General features: G+C 32.6%; 1 protein-coding gene across 3 annotated transcripts in view; it reads left to right on the top strand.

The window, feature by feature from the left end:
• LOC125076134 (forkhead box protein L2-like) overlaps positions 1 to 14,508 on the top strand; it is a 105,753-nt gene extending 91,245 nt beyond the window's left edge. For all 3 annotated transcript variants that reach the window (XM_047688108.1, XM_047688107.1, XM_047688109.1), the window contains exons 8-11: positions 9,097 to 9,169; positions 9,782 to 9,898; positions 11,475 to 11,588; positions 12,269 to 14,508. In XM_047688108.1, coding sequence (XP_047544064.1) covers positions 9,097 to 9,169; positions 9,782 to 9,898; positions 11,475 to 11,588; positions 12,269 to 12,339 — 375 coding nt within the window. In that variant the 3' untranslated portion in view covers positions 12,340 to 14,508. The remainder of the gene's footprint in view (positions 1 to 9,096; positions 9,170 to 9,781; positions 9,899 to 11,474; positions 11,589 to 12,268) is intronic.
• Positions 14,509 to 23,551: the final 9,043 nt, after the last annotated feature.

Below are 23,551 nucleotides of genomic sequence, written 5' to 3'. Positions count from 1 at the left end.
TTCGTAGAACCTATAACTTGGTAATGAATATTTTGCACTGAAAATACGGGTTTCCTATATAATATTTAATTAAGCGTTATTTTATAAACAACAACAGATCATTTTTGCGATACGAGCATCGAAACTCTCTTTCGAAAATTGCGCAACGTTTTTTGTAGAGATGCTTTTGAATAACGCGACGTAGGTTGCACGACGCGTAAGCAAAATTTATCGTTTCTCGAATATAGTAACCGGACATTAGTAAGAATTGTATTGTACAGTCAATGTTGACTGTATACTAATTTATGACGCAATTACAGCATTTAAATTACTTACAAACATTTACAAAGACGCGTTGCATCGTGTGAATATATATTACATAATATTTCGTAAACTCGATTTATTTTAAGTTTATTTGATTGGTTCGCTGCAAATACTAGCTATTAGCCAGCATTGCAAAGTCGTTATTTAGTTTGCAACTATCGACGATACTACGAGAATAATCCTTTCGCGGTACTAAATTTGACGTCTAATAGACGTCTAATAGACAGCTAATCTCGATGCCTGTAGCCAGATAGACTAAGGATCAATCAGTATAAGTCCCCAACATCTGTACAAAGTTTCAACGCAATCGGATGACAATGTTAAAATGCATAGAACAAGTACGAACAAAAAAAAAACAAGCATTTTTTTTTTATTTATAAAAATTGACATTATAAAATTAAAAAAAGATGTTTTAGTCAATGCCCATTGTAAAAGAGTCGTGCGACTATACCATATTGAGCTAAACCTTTAAAAAGTCGGAAACATTTTATATACCTATAATTAAATTCACGTATAAACTACCCTGATTAAAAAGTCAATTACGACAACAACGGCATTGTAATCTGCTTGAAGCTAAGAAGCCGTAGACAGACATTATTATATACACCTATTCGATTTTCAACATTGGAGGACTTGTTAAGGGTTCATAATAAGGGTTAATACCTCTGTAATAACTTCTTTTAATGAATTATGTCAAAGAATGTATTATAATTTACATCTACCATTCAACCATACGCTTTAATTCTCAAAGTATTTGGCTTTGACTGTAGTTTGCTGATTAAATGAAGCGACATTTGTGTTGACAACAAGGTCAGGAACGTAGACACACTATTAGGAAACGTTGACTTTCCAAACGTACCAAGATTACACCGCTAATTCAAAAATAGCATTTTTAGTTTATCGACTCGTTTAATAAATTGGAAATTTCGATTGTCAATTGTTTTTTTTTTTATTAAATTGATGAAGGATTTCAAATCTGGAATCTGTTATATGATTATGATGATTTGAATTGATCTGATGGTACAGAAATAATGTCCTCCTAATCAAATTTTTGTAACGAACTCTCATCACCGAGCCGAGATGGCCCAGTGGTTAGAACGCGTGCATCTTAACCGATGATTTCGGGTTCAAACCCAGGCAGGCACCACTGAAATTTCATGTGCTTAATTTGTGTTTATAATTCATCTCGTGCTCGTCGGTGAAGGAAAACATCGTGAGGAAACCTGCATGTGTCTAATTTCAACGAAATTCAGCCAAAGGTGTATTCCGCCAACCCGCATTGGAGCAGCGTGGTGGAATATGCTCCAAACCTTCTCCTCAAAGGGAGAGGAGGCCTTTATCCCAGCAGTGGGACATTTACGGGCTGCTTATGTTTTTTATGTTTATGTCTCATCACAAATACTGTAAATATAATATGTAATTACAAATAAAAATAAAATGTTATGGAGCAATTAGTGTAAGGCTAGAGGCACTCTTACCGTCACAGTTCCATGAGACAACAAACCAACAAGACCACAGCGATGACATTTCTTCTCCTCGTATAGCCATGAAATTAATTTCGGTTCCAAATTTAAAATATCAGGTAACCTTACTGAAAATTGCATAACAGTCAATGTATATATTCGTTTTTTTTTTATATATTAGATAACATTAACACTCACCAGCAAAAACATTCCCAAGGAACGCTGGCGCCAGGTAGGCGGTCGCCCGAACAGAAAACGTTAGGCAATTAGATAAACTCTGTAAGGAGATATTATTATATATTTTTTAATATAAATGGTTATATTAAAAAATATTAGAACACCTGAATGTTTAAAGAAGATTGCTGTTTCTGAGCCTCAATGCTTCTCATGTCCTTCATTTGTTTTATAAATTGAAGTCGTGTTTGGCGGTGAACGAAATCATTGTAAGGGAATCTGCAGGTGTCAGGTGAAATCTTGATGAGTAATTATCAGCTCAGTCATAGGACATGTACAAGGTAATTATTTTCCTTTTATTTATTTTATTTTATTTTATGAAGACAGAACACGCGATGTTCGACAGTTAGTAGTCGCTTTAACCGTTGAGCAGGAAGTATGAACGACTTCTCATAGTGTCAAATGCTCCAAGGATTGAAGATGCTATAACACTTTTAAATGCGAATATACAGTCTCAAAACTTAGATATAAGGTACTTTTATCTTCTATATCAACTACTAAGCAATTAGAGTCGTCGGCTAAATAGCATAATAAAACTAATCCAATAAAATCGCCTGAGAATATTTTTTTGATAACAGAACAGCACTCCTAAAAAATAAGGTGAATATTGTCCACGAGGCGTTAAATAGAAAGTTGATAGTGTGGCCTGCCGAATCGCTAACACCTCATTTTTTGCTTTTTCTGCCGTCTAGCTATTATAGCTTTGCGTTCTCGAGTTCCCTCTGATATGTCGATTTTAACACAGGATTGGTGGTTAATTGCCGAATTCGAATTCGGTGCCAATCTACAACGATCAACTTAGCAATGTACTTAAACGATATGGTCATTTTGAGAGGGGTTTTCAATAACTCACATGAATAGCTAGTAATTTTTTTATCAAAAATAATGTGTTCTCATGTACTACTCGTAACATTGGGTCTCCCAACCACGACTAGGAAAGGAGGACTTACATAAAAACTGATCGAAATAGCATCAGCGATAAAAAAACAGTTGAACTATGTACTTAGATATGTCTCGCCTTATTAGTTATTTATGGTATAAATAATGACTTCGTTCAGTAAAATTACCGTCGAAGCTTTTTTTCCTGAACTGGATATGAAGCCGCGATCTTCCGTTCAGATAAAACTGCTTAAGTATTGATCACTACTGTTAAGAAAAGGGGTACTATTCTCATTGTTGAAAATAAAGAATTATCATATTTACTACGAGACTGAAATGGCGCATCTATTAAATATACACTAAAATTATAAAGGCGAACGTAACTGCTCTTATCTGCCAAACCACTGAATCGAATTTGATGAGTGTTTAAGAAGCAAGGCTGAACTCCAGGGTAGAACATAAGTTAACGGGCTTAATAGGCTATTTTTTATATCTAGTACCTGACGACTGACCCCTTAAATATAAGCGAAGCCGCGGGCAGAAACTAGTGTATATAATATTTTATTTAAAAAAAAAAACAACTTTTTTTCATACACGAAATCATTACTTACGTATTAATTTAATTATTTTATAATCCCGGCTTACTAACTTGCTTAGATTCGAAATATCGACGTATAAATTTAATTTGTAAAACTCTATTTTCTTAAGAATAAATCCTGTTCTTAATTTATATTACTAATCTCTTGACTGACCTACTTTTTCAGAAGATGAATGAAATTAAATCGTTACGAAACTACTAAGCGAAGTAAATCATTGAATAACGTAAACAACCATTTTTATCTTTTTATATTACGAGATAACTTTCTTCATAATGAACTAAACCTATCGGAAAACTAAACGTAACCTTACATTTTTCAACAGGAACCAATGTGAAGATTATGCCTAGCTTCCATAGCCAAATTTTACCTCCTTAATTGATTTTTTAACTCAAGCGTATTTTGAATAAGGCAAACTTCGAATAAGACTTGCATCCACAATTTGAGCCTCGTGGGCGATTAATTGATAATAAAAAATCTGTGTGTGTCTCGCGACGCCCGACAGAAGTGATAACTTAAGCTAATCTAAGTTGAACTATTACATATTGAAATTGCTTAACTTGAGAAAAGCTTAAGTTATTACTTAAATTTTATATGAAAGTAAAGGTTATTTATTAATAAAATATTTTATTGATTAATATATTTTATGCTTATTTACAAATCTTGAACATATTTATGAATTGTAATTAAGAGGAAAAGAAGATAGACTGGCACCGTAACGCGTTACGTAACGAAGCGGTTTACTCTCCCGTGTGAAGTTATCACTTTTACTGTTTGTACTTTCATTTGTTTTTATTGATTCATAAACTTCCCCCATGCAACTCCCCGAGTAAATTAATTTTGAAAAATCGTGATTGTATATGATACATATGTATGTTTGGTTCCATAAGGAATTCCTGTGCAAAATTTGCTGCATATTAGTCAGGAATTTCAAAAATGTTTCAAGCAGATGTTCATTTTGGATAATTACGTATTCATATTTGCAACGAACTTAATGTCTATGAAGTTTAATGGTATTGTATCGATATGTACAACATAAACGGATTTGTTCTCTGTATAATTTGATATCAATTATTTTATGAATTTCATTCAAAATGATCTAAATAATATTTCATTAATTATTTCAGAACTCGTTGTTTTCATAGTGTTTGATTTCATTTTATTTCAAACTATTTGAGCGTTATAATTTTAGGGCTGGGTGTTAGATTGCCTATATTTGAGTGTCTGTGGTTCCGTAGCTAACGAACTCTCTTCATTCTTTTTGCAATTTGCGTAGTTTCAAAGCCAATTTTTGTCGTCAATACTTTGAGGGTGAGCTCGGGTGATCTAAATATTTATTAAGAGTACCTACTCACTACTTAAAAACAGATTTAAATTTAAAAACAGTTCTTTGAAACCAAATTAAATATATTTTGAAATAACTAGACATTATATATTATAGCGTATGTACGAAACACGGTTTATGTAAAAATTAACGTTGGTGGAATTTTATTAATTTATTTCGCTTTCGTAATTAAATTTTATCAGCGAGCCTATTCAAATAATTATGCGGTCTCAATTAAGGTATTTATGTATTTCAAATAAATTTTACATATCATTAACGGAACTGCTTTGAACATCCCGGATCAGGAAAATCGGAAAATTTCCCTAATGATGCGTGTGCTAATTTTTTAATAAATGCCGGTTTAGTTCTATTACTGATTCGTTCTTCTGGCTATTTCATATATAATTTAAAATACATTTTAATTGAATAGAAGTCACCGGAAAGGCTTTGAATATATGAAAATTCAGAATTCAAACGGTGACCGCGGTAGGTGTGCCTACCCTATTATTCTTCCTCCAAACTTTAACTTTTCCTTTTTTTTACTCTGCAGTTCTATGTTCGGTGTGAAAGGTGAGTTAGTGTATTGTATCGAGATCCGGTATTTTGCAATACATTTACGATTCAAAAAGTTGTCTTTATTTCTTGGAATCCGCTATGCAATGGCACTAGGAGAATATGACATGGTGGCCTATTTTTTTACATTAAATTAGCAGCCTGTAAATTTCCCACTGCTGGGCTAAGGCCTCCTCTCCCTTTGAGGAGAAGGTTTGGTGCATATTCCACCACGCTGCTTCAATGCGGGTTGGTGGAATACACAAGTGGCAAAATTTCGTTGAAATTAGACACATGCAGGTTTCCTCGCGTTTTCGTTCAACACCGAGCACGAGATGAATTGTAAACACAAATTAAGCACATGACAATTCAGTGGCACCTGCCTGGGGTTGAACCCGAAATCGTCGGTTAAGGTGTACGCGTTCTAACCACTGGGCCATTGCACGCGTTCTAACCATTGGTGGCCTATTTGATATTTATTAATTACTCAAAATAACATTGGTATTGCTATGCTTCGTTGAAAATGGTTGTCATCATCAACATAAGTGAAAAAGGCATCAAAGTCAATGAGTAATTAACGCTCTAAAGCCATTTTGGTCCTGATACTAGATCGTGTCTTTATTCCCAGACAAAATGCAAACCTAATAATGCACTGTACGATATCAAGTATCAAACGCATATTATTTTTATGGCTGTAATCAAAATGAGATTAAAATTTTATTTGCGTATCAACACGCTATAAAACCGAAGTGCTTGCAAATTGGCACAATGACTGTTTCGACAAATTCTTTATACTGCAACGGTTGCCGTTAGTTACGGCTTAGAATAAAATTTATTGGAAATGATAACAACCGTATGACGACAGCACAGACGCTAAAGTAATTTATTATATATATATATTTTTAATTTATCTGTTATTTTGTTTTCGACTCAGAACATTATAAATGTTTCTTTGGAATTATTAGGTCCTTGAAAGTGTGAATATTCTATTAAAAAATAGTAGTTTTATTACGCTGAACAGGAGTGATGCCCTCGACTAAATTATAATTGGACTTTTAACATGAACGTTTTATGTTGAAGTTATGTCTATATCAAATAATATAAAATATCACAATAAAAATTAATTGGAGTTCATATTGATTGTTAAGTTTTCGTATTAATTAGTCGTATCTATTTAGTGTGTGAGTTATGATGTAAATTTTAAAGTTAATCTGTTTATCAGTATTACAAAACTGAGCTAAATATCACTGAATACTCATCTGGACCCCGAATACGATACGTTCAACCAAACTGTATACAAGTTGATGATATGCATTGCGAACAAATTGTATATGAAAAAATCGTATCTCATGAAAAATATATACTATTATTATGATGCAACTTTGATGATAAGCAATCAGGTAGTGTCGAAGTTTGCAAAACTCAAACAGATACCGAAATCTATTAAAGAATATTCTGGGATTTTTCAACTTAAATATAATTATGAACATTCATAGGCTTTGGGTAAACAAACAGTGTACCCGTAAATTTCAAGCCACTTTGTTTCAAACTCTCTATTAAATATATGATATATTTAATTCAAATCTATTTTATTTATAATTCACAGGAAAATCATAACAAAATTTGTATATCGATATTTATTTTCGTACAAAAATAAAAAACAGTTAAATACGACAGAAATTTCTATTTGATTACGAGTTCAAATATTTCCATGAAAATTTTATTGTAAATGTCAATCTTTGTATAACCTGTGTATTCAGTATATTAAATGTAAATAAAGAACAACAGCCTCTCGATTTCATTCGATTTAAAATTTAGTTTAGACTTGGCTTTTCACGTTTTAATATTAACCCCGCGCGCCGCCTCTAAAGCATCAAAGTCGCCTGATCGGACGGGATTTTGTAGATATCACTTTGCGTATTTAGTCGTATCGTATGGTTACAACTTCAAAATTATCTCAATAAACAAACTATTTAATGCAAAAGGTTGTTATGGATAGGCCCGGCGGTAAAAAACCAATTGCGTTTAAAATATTAGATACAAGAGTCCATGTTGTTAGTGCTTGCTACTAGTGACTAGAGATCAATTCTAATTCGTTCGGATAGCTGAATATTCCGCTGAATAATCAAAATCAAAATCAAAATATACTTTATTAAAGTAGCCTTTTACACTTTTGAATCGCTATTCAACAAATTATATTAAGTGAAGCTATCCAATGAACAAAATAGATCATTCTTGGTTCATTTACCAAGAATGATCTATATATTCTATCACATATACATTATTATAGTCATATAATTTTAAGAAAAGAAGGGGGCATTTTTTTTTTAACCTAATCATCAAGCATACATATAAAATTCACGTGCTACTTTAATTTAGATTTTTTTTATTGTGAAAATTGATATACAATAAAAGAACATTTATACTTTATTGTAAATATAATCAATAAAAAAAAGTTCCAGATATTAAATAATCTTTATTATATCAGATGCAGTACTGACTTCTTGGGATTTTCACTGTTGTGAATTTTTTGACAGATATTTTAAAACTTTATAATTGGCCCGTACCGTCGTCCGACGTCCGTCGGGACATATCCATACAAAGTGATTTCTAGAATTCGGATACTTGTATGGAAATATTTTTATTAACACCGATATCAAAATAGAATGCTGGCAATGGACGTCGTGTTTTTTGTTTCATAAAGGTTTTTGCGCTCTTACTCCAAAGTCCAAGTGTTTCAAATGAACAAAGATAGAATAATTAAACAACTGGCTATTATGAAACGTGCTAGAACTGAAATTCGCGGTGTATTGTAGTGTTGACAATACGTTTTTGACGTAATAAACAATGCATTTCCAAATGTTTAACTCTATGGTAAATATTTGAACTATCGACTATCTGTTACATAGTTTACATAGTTGTTCAATAATGTGGTTTGTTCGTCATTGCCAAGCTAACAAGCGTTCTAGTCTGGTCATTGAAATCATGAAGTACATGTATTATTTACTTCATGGTAGAGCTTTGTGTAAGCCAGGCCGGATAGGTAACAAACACCCTCATCAGATATTCTACCGCCAAGAAGCAATACTTGTTGTGCTGGATAACATCTCAGTTCCCAAGGTTGGTGGCGCATAGGCGATGTGAGGAATGGTTAATATTTCTTGCAGTGGTTACCATTTATCAAACGAACTGCAAGTTTGGATAAAAAAAAAAAATTAAAAAAAAACGACGCAAATTTGTTATGAGTGCAAAACATTTAGTAAAATTAGATTGAAAATTATTTCAAATATTATGATCAAATTTTTAAGCATAAATTGTGTTAGATCTATTATAGGCAGTTTCATTATAGACGGGGAGATAGTGCCGGAAAATTTAAAGTAATTTATAAAAGTTCGACACCTCGACTCGACCAGTGCAATTAACATAATTATTCATCATTGAAATAGCTAGGGCGTGGCTCAAACTAACTTGAAGATTTCGTTTATATATAAATATTATTTTTAGCAGAATACTGTCAACTGACAAAAATCAATAAACAAAAATTAGAACTATTTTATGTGTTTAGGAATATTGAATACACACGCAATAAGGTATTTAAGATATTCTATCACCAGCTTCTGGTCTATTAAAACTGTGTGAGGATGAGATTGAATAGTAACCTGATAATTAAAATATACAAATGCCAAGTGAAAAGTGATAAATGTATAATAATGTATATTAATAATGTATCCGTCATTTATTTCAGCTCCAGAACCAGCTGCAGTCGATGCAGCCGATGCCCATGAATAGTTACAACGCGATCAACGTTCCACCTCTTGGTAAGATGTTGAAAAGTATATAGCAGACGAGAGATAAGATAATTTTAGTAAAAAAACCTTAGTCAAAGTTTTACTGAATGGATGTGATCGCGATGATTCTGTAAAATACTCTCACAATTAGACGAGCCTGCAAAAACCGTTACAATATTATTTGTGTTAATAATGTTAACTGGAAATGAATACTTACTAAATGAATTCTAAAATAATAAAACAATCGAAACACCCTCTCAACTTTATTTTATTTTGAAAAAATCCAACCAACCTATAACTGTTTGTTCAGTAAACAACAAACGAATAGTTTTTTATTAATTTGTGATCAAACAAAAATACTTTTGTAAGTTTCTTGGAGTATCAGAGTTACTAATGTTTAATTATAAGTACCATATATTTAGAAGCTTTCCGCTCCGTTAGGTATAAATTAGGATCATACCATTTTATTTCAAATTTAACATAAATAAATAATAACCGCCCTCTGTACTAATTCATGACGTGTCGACTTCTATTCATTTAATAATAATTCTTCCAATCGTTCGACTTCCTAATTTATAATATTGTTAACATTAGGATTGAGTCATTTGTATGCTACTAAAGTAATTATTTTTTTTATTACAGATGGATCATCTAGTCCAGGATCTGGCTACGCAGCCACCGGTGGCTTTTCACCGAACCGCCATCACGACATCGTGACATCTTCAGACGCCGTCTCACGTTTCTCCTTCTGGCCTGAAGGTAACTTCACTTTCACAGTATTAGTCACCGATTGAAAGCAGGGCCGGATCTACCATATGGCTTTTTGGGCTTCAGCCCATGTCCTCGTGGGTTCAAGGGGGCCCAGCTAAGTCTTGACTTGTCAAAGTTAAAAATAGACGATAATGCGAAAGAATCCATAACGTTATTAAAATAAACAGATCGTATGGTTTCAAGTCTATGTTCGGATATGTCTTAGGTGGCCCCCTAAGTAGTGTAAGCCCAGGGCCCCTTTTATTTTAAATAAACACTAATATTTCGAAATAAAAATAAAAGTGTTTATTTTAATTTAAATAAAACGTTCTAAGCTTTTTTTTCATATATCGTTGTCATATCAAAAATTCCTTTCGATATTTGTATACTATGTAAAGAAAATAACCGAGTGCGTTTTCATCAAATTTTATTTTATTTATAAAAAAAAAATTACAACAGGAGTGTATAATAATACTAAAACAACAGATCTATTGGGGCAACAAATAAGTCATAAGTGCTTAACCATTTCTCACTAATAAAACATCAATAAAGTAATAAAAACCGTTGTTTGCGCCTCTCAGCGGTTTTAAAAGCAATACCTGGATTTTTAGAATCTCGAGGAAAACAAAACTATTAAATGCATGTAAAATATAATGTATATTTTTAAATGGAAATAAAAATTACATAGTCAATGTATGAATAGTTTTATCGTAATATATGAAGTCTGACTAAAGGCTGCCGATGCATCCGTCCTAATAGATTCAAACTCCGGCCTGGGCTAGTAAAAACTGGTTGATTTCTTTTTATATTTTCATTTAGCGGAGTTTCGAAGCAGCTTTCAAAATTAAAATCAAAATACACGTTATCAAACAAGCACTTTTAAATGGTCATTTTACACTCTCCCGTGCCACAGAAACCACGTTAAGCCGCTTACCTTCGTAGATACTCTCAGGAGTAAGATAACAGAGAATCTGTGTGTTTGCACACCTGTTCACTAATGCTCAGTCTTCCGTTGAAAATCCGCCGTAACTGAAATTATTCAGAGCGATATTTACACATGAATACAATAATAGTAACAGCCTGTAAATTTCCCATTGGTGGGCCAAGGCCTCCTCTCCCTTTGAGGAGAAGGTTAGCAACATGCCACGCTGCTCTAATGCGGATTCACATGTGGCAGAATTTCGTTGAAATTAAACACATGCAGGTTTCCGAGGTTTGGCAAACCTGTAAGGTTAGGTTATAAAGAGTAGCCCATGTCCTTCTTTGATGTTCAAGCCTTCTTAATACCAACGCATTTATAACATTGGTGTATGTTATCGTCAACAGTTACTACTAGCGCCATCTTTCAAGAACAAACACCATTACCAACCCTTCGATGCGAACCAGACTGCTATTTGTTGATGAAAATTCCAATAGATGGCGTTGATTTACTTTCGACGTCGAAACCATGAAATACACTTAAATGTTTTCACAGATACGCACATATGTTTTATTACTTCTTAAAAGAAAAAGCGAACGATTACGCGTATTATTAACTACTATTGATATTATTACGATAATAAAGTTTTATAAACCGTTTTTTCAGGAGGCTCTCCAAGCCCCAATGCTGGTTACGTGTCTACAAGCAGCTTTTCTCCTCGGCGTCATGATGCAGTCACATCATCAGACACAGCTGGACGATTTACTTTCTGGCCAGAAGGTGAGATCACTTTAATGATTAAAATATTATTTTAATTAAGACTAAATAAAATACTTTAATCGCAACTTATTACGTCGCATTTGATCATACACGGATTAAACAATTCATTAGTATGTACCACAAATCTCTATCACCTAAATACGCCGATATATTTAAATGGTAGGGATTTGTGCAAGCTCGTGGGTGGTGGCCATTCACTCATCCGATATTCATCCATATCCATATATCCGATCAGTTTGAAGGGTGAACGTACCAGTGTACACTCACAAGGGACTTAACATTTGAGCTCACAAGCTCAATATACGAAATTGTTAATATTTCTTGCAGAGCCAATGTCCATGGGCGGTGGTAATCACTTCAGGTGACCCATCGTTCGTCCATCCGCTCCAATGTTGATATTATACAAAAAAAAAAAAATACTATGACATCAACACAAAAATTTGTACAAATTTCTTTCCAAGTGGTTGAATCGGTGAAATTGTTTATTAAAGATCTCATTGAAACTTTATTCGTCAAATAAACTGACAGTACAAAAAATTACACTATTATTTTGTGAAGACACAACTTATCGTATTGAATCAAAAAAAAATATTCATATTGCGGATTTACAGTATTTCTTACAAACAATGTACAATATATTGAATAAGGTATTAGATTACAGCTATATTATCACTTTTCAGTTGGAGTCAAAGAAGAATCGTCATCCAGCATCCTCTCCAACGCGACCTCCTACTCCAAATGCTTCATGTAAATCCTACGAACGTATCCAAGACCGAGGCTATTTAACTTAATCAATCTATTGCATTAATATTGTTAGTAGACAGCTTATAATATTATGTTATGTGGTCGGTGTATAGGTATAAGTTAGTTATAAAGATGATGACGAGAGCTAGCTTTAAAAAAACCTGGTTGATACTTTAGGTACATTTTGAATGATTTATTATTAAATTAAAAATTAAACGATTGTAATGTATATTAATGAACATTACAAATTATAACGATCCCACATGTTGTTCTGGCGTCACTAGACGGACAATGTTCGCGGTCGTAGGTATTATACGATCATATATAGATAAAGTTACTGAATAATGAAATTGTGGACGATTAATTTCTGATTAAGGCGTGGATAAACGTGAACACAATGATTCTTTTTTTTTCGGTTTTATTACTTAAAAAATATATATAAACGAAACAACAGAAGTAGAAATAAATATGTAAAGTACCCTCTGAATTTGTTGTTATTAGCTTTTTTATCCTAAGATATCTGTAACGTAATTTTGTTATTCACATTAGAATATTACTTAACACGATAATCTGGGAACCTTCGACTTATTTTTGCTGAATAACTTTTAAATATATTTTTTTTACATGATTGATATGCGCCAATCGCGATTCAATTCTTATGTTACCTAATAATTCAGTGCGGGACAAGACTTTGTTATTTATCGGTAACTGCTTATCGAGCGAAGTCAACGACGTATACCCACGTCTTAAGGCAGCTATTTGTATAAATGATAAAATTCCAATTAAATACACCAAACGTATGTATTTACAAATATTAACCTCCAAGTCATTGTTAAAGCTAGCTCTAAAACAGAGTTGACCCTATGAAATGTAAAAGTTTAAAATTATAAACAAATCGTTCAAAACATCCCACCGATAAAAATAATATCGAGGGGCATTTAAATCATGTTATTAATATGTCATGGCGTTAAAATTATTTTCGTAGGAAGGCGGATACAGGGTCGCTCGTAAGAGAGTTCTAGTAGTTTAAAAATTTTTGAATCTCTATGTGTAATTGTGCAAATACATGTTCAATCCGTAAGTATATTTATTATTAACTTATTTATTTTCAGCACCTTTCATCTAGTTCGTACAAATGTAAGCGAATGCCAAAAAGTAGCCATTGTGGGTCCATTAGGTTAAATTGGTAACAAAGTAAAATTTGCTAAAAGTTTACAAATGTTAAGGAAAAATTTTATAAGTCATAAAAATAAAAAATTTAGATAATTTGGAAGTTTAACTTTTCATAATTTGTACGAGTGAATTTCAAAAGTAATTTACACAGATATGACGTGATATAGTTACTCTATGGGACCCCCTTCTGTCTTATGACCTTTGTATATGTCATAACTATTTATCGATAATGTAATGTTATCGTATATTTTGAATCTGTATACATTTACCTCAGTCGCTGTTTCGGACGATCTCTAACAAACAAAATGATCAAGCATTCCTTAATTTTTTGCTGAATTTCGTTTCTGTACTGATAAGAATGGTAATATTAGTTAATTTCGTCAATTATTGTGCTTTCGTAGTGAACGTCAATTTCTAGAGATCGACGTTATAAATGTATGTAGATGTTTGTAATTTATAATTAGGTAAATTAATATTTCGATAGTAAGTGGTTATTTTTTTTTAATTATAAACTTTGTATAGATATGTTTGTCTTATCCAGTTTTTATTGTTTTCTTTTTTTATTTGAGAATACAGTCGTATTTTATTTCTTATTTGTATCCATATTATAGTACGTTAAAGTGTGATAGTCATCCATGCGTGGTCGCACTTTTTAACTATGACAAATTCGATTTGATTCTTGTTTTATTTTATCATAATATGACTATTATATTACTTTTTGGACTTAGTCCATTGATTTACTTAATCCTGTTCAGATTGCTGTTAGTGATAGTTCAGTCAATGTGTAAGATTTTTGAATTCTTGATGTTATTACCGTGTAGTCATATCTTGACAATAATTCTTGGTGTATCGGCGTCCTCGGTGCAATAGATTTTATAGTTATTGTAAGTCAATGTGATTTTTGTTGTTCTGTCAAGATTTTTTTTTTTATGATAAGTCTGTTGATCAGCTTAATTATAAAATTATTGTGCGCTAATATTATTCAAGATCTTAATAAAGTGAATTGAAAAATGACGTTGTGTACTTTTGTTGAGTAGATTGAGTTTTAATGAAAGTGAAGTTTGTATATCATACTTCTGTAGTATTATATAATAACTGAACCATTATAAAATATGACTACATCTTCATAACTTTCAACGAACCTTTGCACTAATTGTACCATTTCTCAGATAACATAAAAAATGTAGCATTTTATCGGAATAGTGTTTTAATTTTGGAGTAATTCTATAAAACTTGTGATCGTTGATTATTTTACTTAAATAGTGATTCTTCTATTGTTTTTGAAAAAATATAATATATAGTCTATCTGTTGCTCTTTCATGAGGAAACTGATGATCCGAATATGCTGAAATTTGGTACGAAGCAAGCTGGAGCCCAAGGAAGGATATAGGCTATTTTTTATACCTAAAACCAGACAACCAAGCCATGACCGAAGTCAAAAGCGACAACTAACGCTTAATACAATAAAAAAGATTATTCACTAAAAGACATTGTACAGTGGACTAAATCGAATTGAAGCAAACCTTGTGACAGTTTTTGATGTCAACTGTACAAACTACTAATTTATTAACATTTAGTTGCAAAGAATGATTGCATCTTTTTTATTTAGATTTCATTAAAACTTTAAATACAGTCGATATTATTAATAAATAAGATATATTAAATACGTCATCAGTTGTAAATTGGACCGGTTTCGGAATAATTCTAATTTAAATAAACATAGTTACTGCCAAATAATATATAATAAAAAACTGTTTATGATACAAATCGCTAAAAATCGCTGCGGAGTTAATAATTTAAGTACTTAAGTATATTCTATTCTCACCGCAAAAGGATAGTCAAATAAACAACTTTTTAAATTGAATTGTTGCGGTACCATTGAATTGTATATATGATTTTTAGTACGGATTTTCGAAATAAATGGCATTTTGATCGTCGACGAAATTAAAATTAAAGTGGATATAAGTAGTTAAGTGGATTAGTGTATTACATATAAAAAAATATAAATTAATACACTAATCTGTAAATTTCCCACTGCTGGGCTAAGGCCTCCTAGCCTAGTAAATTTGGCAGATGTGGCAGATGCGTTTCGTTGAAATTAGACCCATACAGATTTCCGCACGATATATTCCTTCACCGCCGAGATGACGCGCTTTCGTCAGTTAAGATGTAGACGTTCTAACCAATTTCAGCTCATTGATTCTATAACTAGTCGTTTCTATAACTAGTCGAAGTATATTAATTGTATTTAGATAATTGCGTTATCTATATTAAATTTACAGTCTTGTTTGCACAAATCAATACCTTGAACTGGTCTGGAAGATGCCGTTGCTACAGGACGGATACTCGACGTCCGGTACGGTTTACTATATATAAAATAATTTTATCTATACAAATAAATAAAATGAAAGCGTTTGTCTGTGATTTAAAATTTAGTTTTTATGTTAAGATGTGTTACCAAAACAACAATATTAATAAGTACCGGTTAAGCCTGTTTGTCCGGTGTAATTATCAAAACGGCTTTTGTTTTTTTTAATTATAAGTTAGATAAATAAATATTGAGTTATTCGTCTAACTTATAATAAAAAAAAAATGATAGTATCCAAAAAAAAATCCAAGTTACTAATTAGTTTTATTCCATTAAAACGATTGAGGATATCATGAATTATAATATAACGACTCAAAATTAAATATTAGTATTATTTTTAATAAAAATTAATAGTATGTACAACTACGGGACAAAGCTAGTCAATTTTATGGAATACGTTCACAATAGTACATTGCTCTTTGAACAATGTAATAAAATAGAATGTAGTTTATTTGCTTCATAATACAATATACCTTTTTCGTTTTTTGTATTTCTCAATTTTGTCTGCTTACTACTTACTATATATGTATATATATGGATTATCGCTCGTGATTAACTTCTAATTGTGTCGTTTTTGAATGTTTGCTAACAATTGTCGTAGATATTTCTGGTTAAATAGTACTTTATGTAAAACGTCGGGACTGCTAACTAATTTAACGTTAATATGAATCTCGAACTGTTATTGTACAATCTTTAGTTTGCGGAACTTTATCTGCAATCCGTGATGTTAACTGATACTTTGCTTAGTTAAAAGTAAGTTCCATGCATGTAGTTCACATAATATTAAAGATACTAATAAAATATGTACCTACGGGTGAAATCTTGCAACTCGATTTTGAAGCAGATACCTTAAACCGATTGAGCTGTAATTTTGTATTCATGTTCAACTTGGATGACGATGCATATTAACTGAGTGACGTCATTCTATATCCAACATGGCGGCTTACCCAAAATGGCGGACCAATCATTATGAATGCTCTCATGCTGCATCAAATAAAAGGGCTTGCTATGAATAACTCGAAAAATAACGTGACCTCACTTAATTCTCTTATACCGATATCCGATACCGATATATATAAATAAATTAATTTTGAATACACGTTCAGTTTAAATGACAATGCAAGTTTGACAAGCTTTTATATGATATAAATTGTGTCATATGTGTCAAATGTGAAATGACGGTATAATTTAACAGTAAAAGTTTTAGTGTGACACTGTATTTTACCTATTTGTTATATTAGTTCATTTGATTTTAATAATAAACGGTTTAATGAGTTCATTGAGATTTATACAAAGTGCGAACACTTATGTTGTTAATGTAATTGTAATGTTAACGAATAGTTGTTTAGCTTTGTGTTGAGATTGACTTAGATTTAGTATTAAGTAAGAATATATGAAAATATAGTAATACTTATACGTATATATGGGGATTGGAATATATGAGTAGGGAAATATGGTATTTTTTATTATTATAAAAATCCCTTGAGATCGTAAACTTATTCCAGTTAAATAAGATAAAACTTATTTAGATATCGGATATGAATATATATTTCTAATAGGATAACCATTGGCAGTCAAATATAGAGCACCGTTTAATAGCTGCGGCTTAAAAAGCGCTCAGATTTTTTACCGCTTTAATCATTACGAAAGCGCATAGTTTTTATTATATTAAGGAGATTAATGAGCAGATAAAAATTACACCATACTATTCGTATTCTTAAACTAATTTTATAACCTCATTATACAAAATTTCTTTAATCATAAAAGTTTGTAGCGAGGTTGTTCGTAAGTGCATACATAGAAGTATTTAATTAAACTGAAATTAAAGAAAAAATAAACTTAGCAGATTAAATTACTAAATGATATGGTACTAGTTAATTTACACAAGGTTATTACGCGACAAGATATAATAGATATATATTTATATCTATTATAATACTTACTCAAATATGTTTTTACATAATATAAATTAATATATATAATATTTCTTTAAGAGCTGATATATGTGATGTCTAATTAGTAATTGAGCAAGACTAGACCGTCAGAATAAACAATCAGCGATAGAATCAAGCCCATTTCTATTGTATAAACGTTTACAAGACTAATCATGAACACTAATTTGAATTAAGGGAAGATCTCTCGGCAGATAAACAGCTGTGTTTTTCCTATTGAAGACACGTGGATTTTAAACACATGTAGGTCGCTTGTGCAAATATAAGATACCAACATTTTTATCCAAGACGAGTGGTGTATCAGCATGCGTAGATAACTCAATGTTAACTCCCTTCGGGATGTTTTTAATAAAGTGTTGTATTACATATTTACAGCAATATTATGTATATTCAAAGAATTATTGATCACTTTGATAAAATCAAAATCAAATTATACTTTATTAAAGAAGGCTTTTATAAGCACTTTTGAATCTTAATTTAACAAACTAAATTAACTGAAGCTACCACCGGTTTGAAATGTAGATTATACCGAGAAGAACCGGCAAGAAACTCAGTAGTTACTCTTTTTCAATATTTAAAAATATAATATGTATGTAATAAATCAGGGCTGGAAGTCAACAAGTATCAACTCCACGCTTTTTAGTTCGATAGATAGAATCAGTGATAATCATCGTACGACATGTGATCTAAGTTTATAATGCCAAGTTTCCAACTCCGCAAAGACAATAAATCCTCATTGCGTATTCGTTTCTATTAAAAAAAAAGGCAAATATTAAAAAAAATATTAATAGCTAAGGTATATTATTCAAAAGAAGATTATGTTGATGATAAAAATACGTGGACATACGTAACATCGTCCCAAGGTTTGTTTCGTATTAGAATAGTTAAAATCTCTGACGGTTCCCATTGTCTATTGGCGGTGGTGACCATTTACCTTTGGGTGGCCCATTTATTCATCACCTAAAAATCACCAATCAACAATAACACTACATAACGCGTCGCTCAAAAAACGGTAGCAGCAAATAACGCCATACTTCACAGTGGGGTCTTATTTCAATTTGGTTTACTTTCGATTGCGCCAACTTGTTACTGTGCCACAATGTTTGACACAAAATCCACAACAGCGCGCTTTTTAATGATGAAGATTTTGATGTAAGTCTATGTAGATATCCTCCACTCATCGCATGTTCTACAGATAAATAACACGCCACTTCACACGTATCATACAGTGCCAATTTCTGTGGACTGATATGATGATGACTTTCTGGTGGTTCATTTGCCAATACATCCTTTAAAAAAATCATTTATGTTACACAGCTCTGTTTTATTGCACTTTTAAACAACAACGCCGTTCTTAAAAATATATATAATAAATCTCTATTCATTAAAAAGGAGTTTAAAACGGAACAGTTTAGTTTTTAATTGGTTGTAATAAGGAATAACATTTTGCTCTGTATTTTGCACTTTGAAACAATTTTTATTCAATAATAATACCCTTAGTGTGTTCGTACTTATATTTATGTGTGTTTCAATAACTTATTATAAACAGTTACGCAACAAATCGCACCAACAATAGTACACGTGTACTCCGAAGAAATCATTTTATGAATACTGTATGGAAAAAAATATCAGAAACAAGTTCTACGAAGTCAGCAAGTAACAAAGACCGGGCAACAAGTACGTAAGTCGTTTTATTTCTGAACCAGTGACTTTAATCTCTGTCTGGTCTTGTTTATCATGTTAATAATACAATAAAATGATTCTGAATATTGACAAATGTTATCACATAAAATTTACTCGTAAAAAGAAAATTATACCATACAAATATTATGTAACAAATATAGAATTAAAGGAAGTTGACAGGATTCGTGACTTAGGCATCATATTGGATAGTCAATTAAATTTCAACCTTCTTGATTTAGCAAATACATCACTAGGCTTCGATCAAACATGTTCCAAAGACTTGGAAAGGAGTGCAACTGTCTTAAGCCTCTTTAATTATTTCGTACGTAGCAGATTAGAATATTGTTACTTAATTTGGTCACCGTGTCAAAAATTGCATATTAACAGAATCTTATTGGTTTTAGTAATTATATAATAGTTAAATGTATTATACTTCTTATCTCTAATTATTGCTTATATTTAATTTATATTTTTAATACAAATTGTGCAATGTTATAGTTCATGGTGAGACTACCTGTAAGTAGTAGTATATTTTAATGTACTATTGTATCTACTGTTGGTTGTCCTAATGAATGAAATAAATAAATAACACCTATAATCATATAATCCATATAATCTACACTGTTTTCAATAAAAAACATTTTTCCATATAGAACTTTTCTACAAAAATGAGGTTATTATTATTAGTATTGGTAAAATGCTGCCTCGATAATTTCTTCTGTATTTTGTCCCAGTTTTTTTTCCATTTTAAATATCTTACAACAATCCACAAGCATACACGAACTCTATTGCATTACGTAGCCCTATCGCTTTGATATTGTTTTTCTAAATTCAAAGTGTCCGGGTGTAATCTTCTAACATGGTCATCGCTAAGGATGTCCAAATTTTCAGGAAAAAGTTCAAATGAAACTTTACTTTTATTGTCATGTATCAACGTAAATCTTCATAAGTAGTTATAAGTTGAATTACGAGAATGTTTTGGGCCACCTTCTCCTCGAAGGGAGAACAAACCAAGTGTGTGAACTCACCTATGTAACTTAGGCCTGGCAGCATATTTTTGAAAAGATAAATGAGAAGTGATAATATATATTAGAAAATATAAACGTTTTACATAACAATAAAACGGTTATTATGTGCCGAAAGAAAACACAGCATCGCATTATGAAGAAGCAGTGTTAACTCACCTTTATATTTTTACTTACGCCTGTGTGTTTTAAGCTGAATCACATTAACCCTTTGCCTTATTTGTATGCTCTGTCACCGCAAGGCGGGAACCGGCCTGTCAAAGTCATTGGAGTATTCACCAGGAAGAGCGTTCCTGCGATGCTGTGTTTTCTTTCGGCACATAATAACCGTTTTATTGTTATGTAAAACGTTTATATTATGTGCCTTGTGGAAAACACAGCATCGCATTATGAAGACGACGTGTTTGATATCTGCTGGTGACAAATAAACACACGCAATGTTGAGTTAAGCAGAATAATTAATGTGTTAAAAATTACATGTCTCGAACATAAGAGTAGATACTAATAAAACCTACAGTCAGTCTTATTATCTTCATTAAATAAAAAATAAATAAATAAAAGATATAACTTTTATTAATTATTATTTGCTATCCTCCTGCAAATAAAATTCCAATATCTGACTCTATCTTATTTCTACAATATTAGGAATATACCTAATTTAGTCAATTTCTATTCAATGCAATTGTAGAAATTTGACCCAAACAAAAACAAAAGAAAAAATAATAATAATTAATTAAAAACAGAATAGTCTTTATCTATTATTACAAATAATAAAAAACAACATAATAAATTCTCTGCAACAATTAAAGATAAAAAACATTAACTATAAAATTTAACATACAAAGCCTCCGAAGCAGAATCTAAATTTTAATTATATAATGCCTTATAAATCTACCTGAGATCAAAACAATCACAATGAAGTCATCACATTAAATAGTTTTAAAATTATCAAATAAATTATAATCATATTCGCGTTCCTGTGTATCAATCTCTCGGCAATAATGCTTTCTTAGAGTATTTATAGCTTTCCAATTACCTCTTTCTAAAATTTCCTCTACGGGCCTATTCTCTAGCCAAGCCAAAGAAGCTACTGCTGATCGACATGAACCAGGTGAGGCATCAATTCCTGCATCCTTCAGTACAGACCGCACCCATCCTCCTATTAAAGTCTTAGAAGCTGACTTTGGTATACCTCTTATTGTTATGAACAGATGCTTTATATCTTCTGTCCGCCTACTTTCAGATGCTTGAATCAAAAGACGAATCCAACGAACTGGACATAAATTAATTTCTTGATTAGGTAGAAGTCTCCAACCAGATTGGCGTCTAGATCCACTATCAGTTTTAGCTCCGAATACTGGCCAAAAACAAATATCTTGTCCATCATCAGTAAAATGTTGTTTTGATATTCTTAATAAAGTTAGGTCGTGTATCCTACGCCCTGACGTTAGGAGTAAGATTGTTGCAGTTCTTCTTGCAATTTCAAATAATGAACTATTGTTGGGGTTATTTTTTAGCCACTCTATCACTTGTCTGGCATCCCAAATTGGTGGTTTAAATGATGGTGGTTTAGAATTGTTGATGGCCTTCAACACTTGTTTCACCATAAAGTTAGAAGATATTACACTATTTTGTCCACAAAATGTTGCCACTGCTGATTTATGAACCAGCATCGTGCCATAAGCTAAACCTTCTTTTAGAAAGGTGTCAGCAAGAAATTGAGCTACCTCTTCTGGTCTGGGCGATTTCGGGTCTGAGCTTCTAGCGCTACACCAAGTTATCCATCTCTTAATGGCTGGTTCATATGTGTCAAGAGTCGAACGACGCCAACTCTTTTTGAGAAGGTCTTTTTCAGCCTGCGACCATGTGGCTATCTTGTCCGCCCACCCCCAATTTTCCAAACCTTCAGAGCTAACTGGTCTATCTGTGGAGGTGGACGCCCTGTTGTCAGGTCCACTAGCGCTCTGTGCAAGTTGGGTACAATCATGGGTTGGTCCAGGGCTCGAGCCTGGAGATCTGCTTTCCAAAAGGGTTGATTCCAATCCGGAGCCACCAGTAGGTAGGTGCCTCTCGCCCTGTTGAGATGACATAGTACCCTTGGTATTAGATTTGGTGGAGGAAATATCCACCCCAACCGATAATTCCAGTCTCTTGAAAAAGCGTCTACGAATATGGCGAAACAGTCTCGTGAATCGAGAGTTACGTAGTCTGGTACTATTGCCGACCTTCTGGACGCAAAAATGTCTACGTCTGGTTTTCCCCAACGCCTGAAGATCTCCCGGGTAGCTAGAGGCAGTAGATGCCACTCGGGTATTGGGCGTCTCCTTGACAGTCTGTCTGCTATGGCGTTGTATCTGCCTGGGAGATACTGTGCAGATAGAATTATGTTCCATTTGTCTAGAAGGGTCAAGAGTTGAAACGTCAGAGACAGCAAGCCTATCGAGTGAGTGCCTCCTTCCTTGCGAATGTACGCAATAATTGTTTTGTTGTCTATCTGTAGCAACACGTGTGAGTTCCTGAGACTCTTCGCGTGGCCTCTTACTGCAGACAATACTGCGAGCGTCTCTTTTTTGTTGCAATGCCATAGTTTCTGCTGAGTTGTCCAAGAGCCCGACATTGTCGTCTTGTCCAGTACTACACCCCAACCGATGTCTGAAGCGTCGGTGGTCAGAAAATGGGATACTCCTACCGAATGAATAGGAGTTGTTAGGTCTACGGCTCCGAGCCACCAATGTAAATTTCTCATCACCCTCCGCGGGATGTCCAATTTTACTTTTGGCAGATTGCGAGGAAATTGACGTAAAAAAATCTGCAGGTGCCGACAATGAAGTCGGCCTCTCGGTATCACGAAACATGCGAAATTCAACTGCCCTAAGAGGCGCTGTAGCTCCCGAAGATTGCAAGTCTTCTTGGTTAACATACTTGTTAAGGCAGTAGAAATTGACATCTTTTTCTTGATTGGAAGTGACATGATATTTTGTTCTGTATCCCAATTGATGCCCAGAAAGTCTAGTGACC

Source organism: Vanessa atalanta, chromosome Z (assembly GCF_905147765.1).
Source record: "Vanessa atalanta chromosome Z, ilVanAtal1.2, whole genome shotgun sequence".
Lineage (NCBI taxonomy): Eukaryota > Metazoa > Arthropoda > Insecta > Lepidoptera > Nymphalidae > Vanessa > Vanessa atalanta.
Note: the sequence above shows the minus strand (reverse complement) of the source record. Positions and strands in the feature narration are given on the sequence as shown.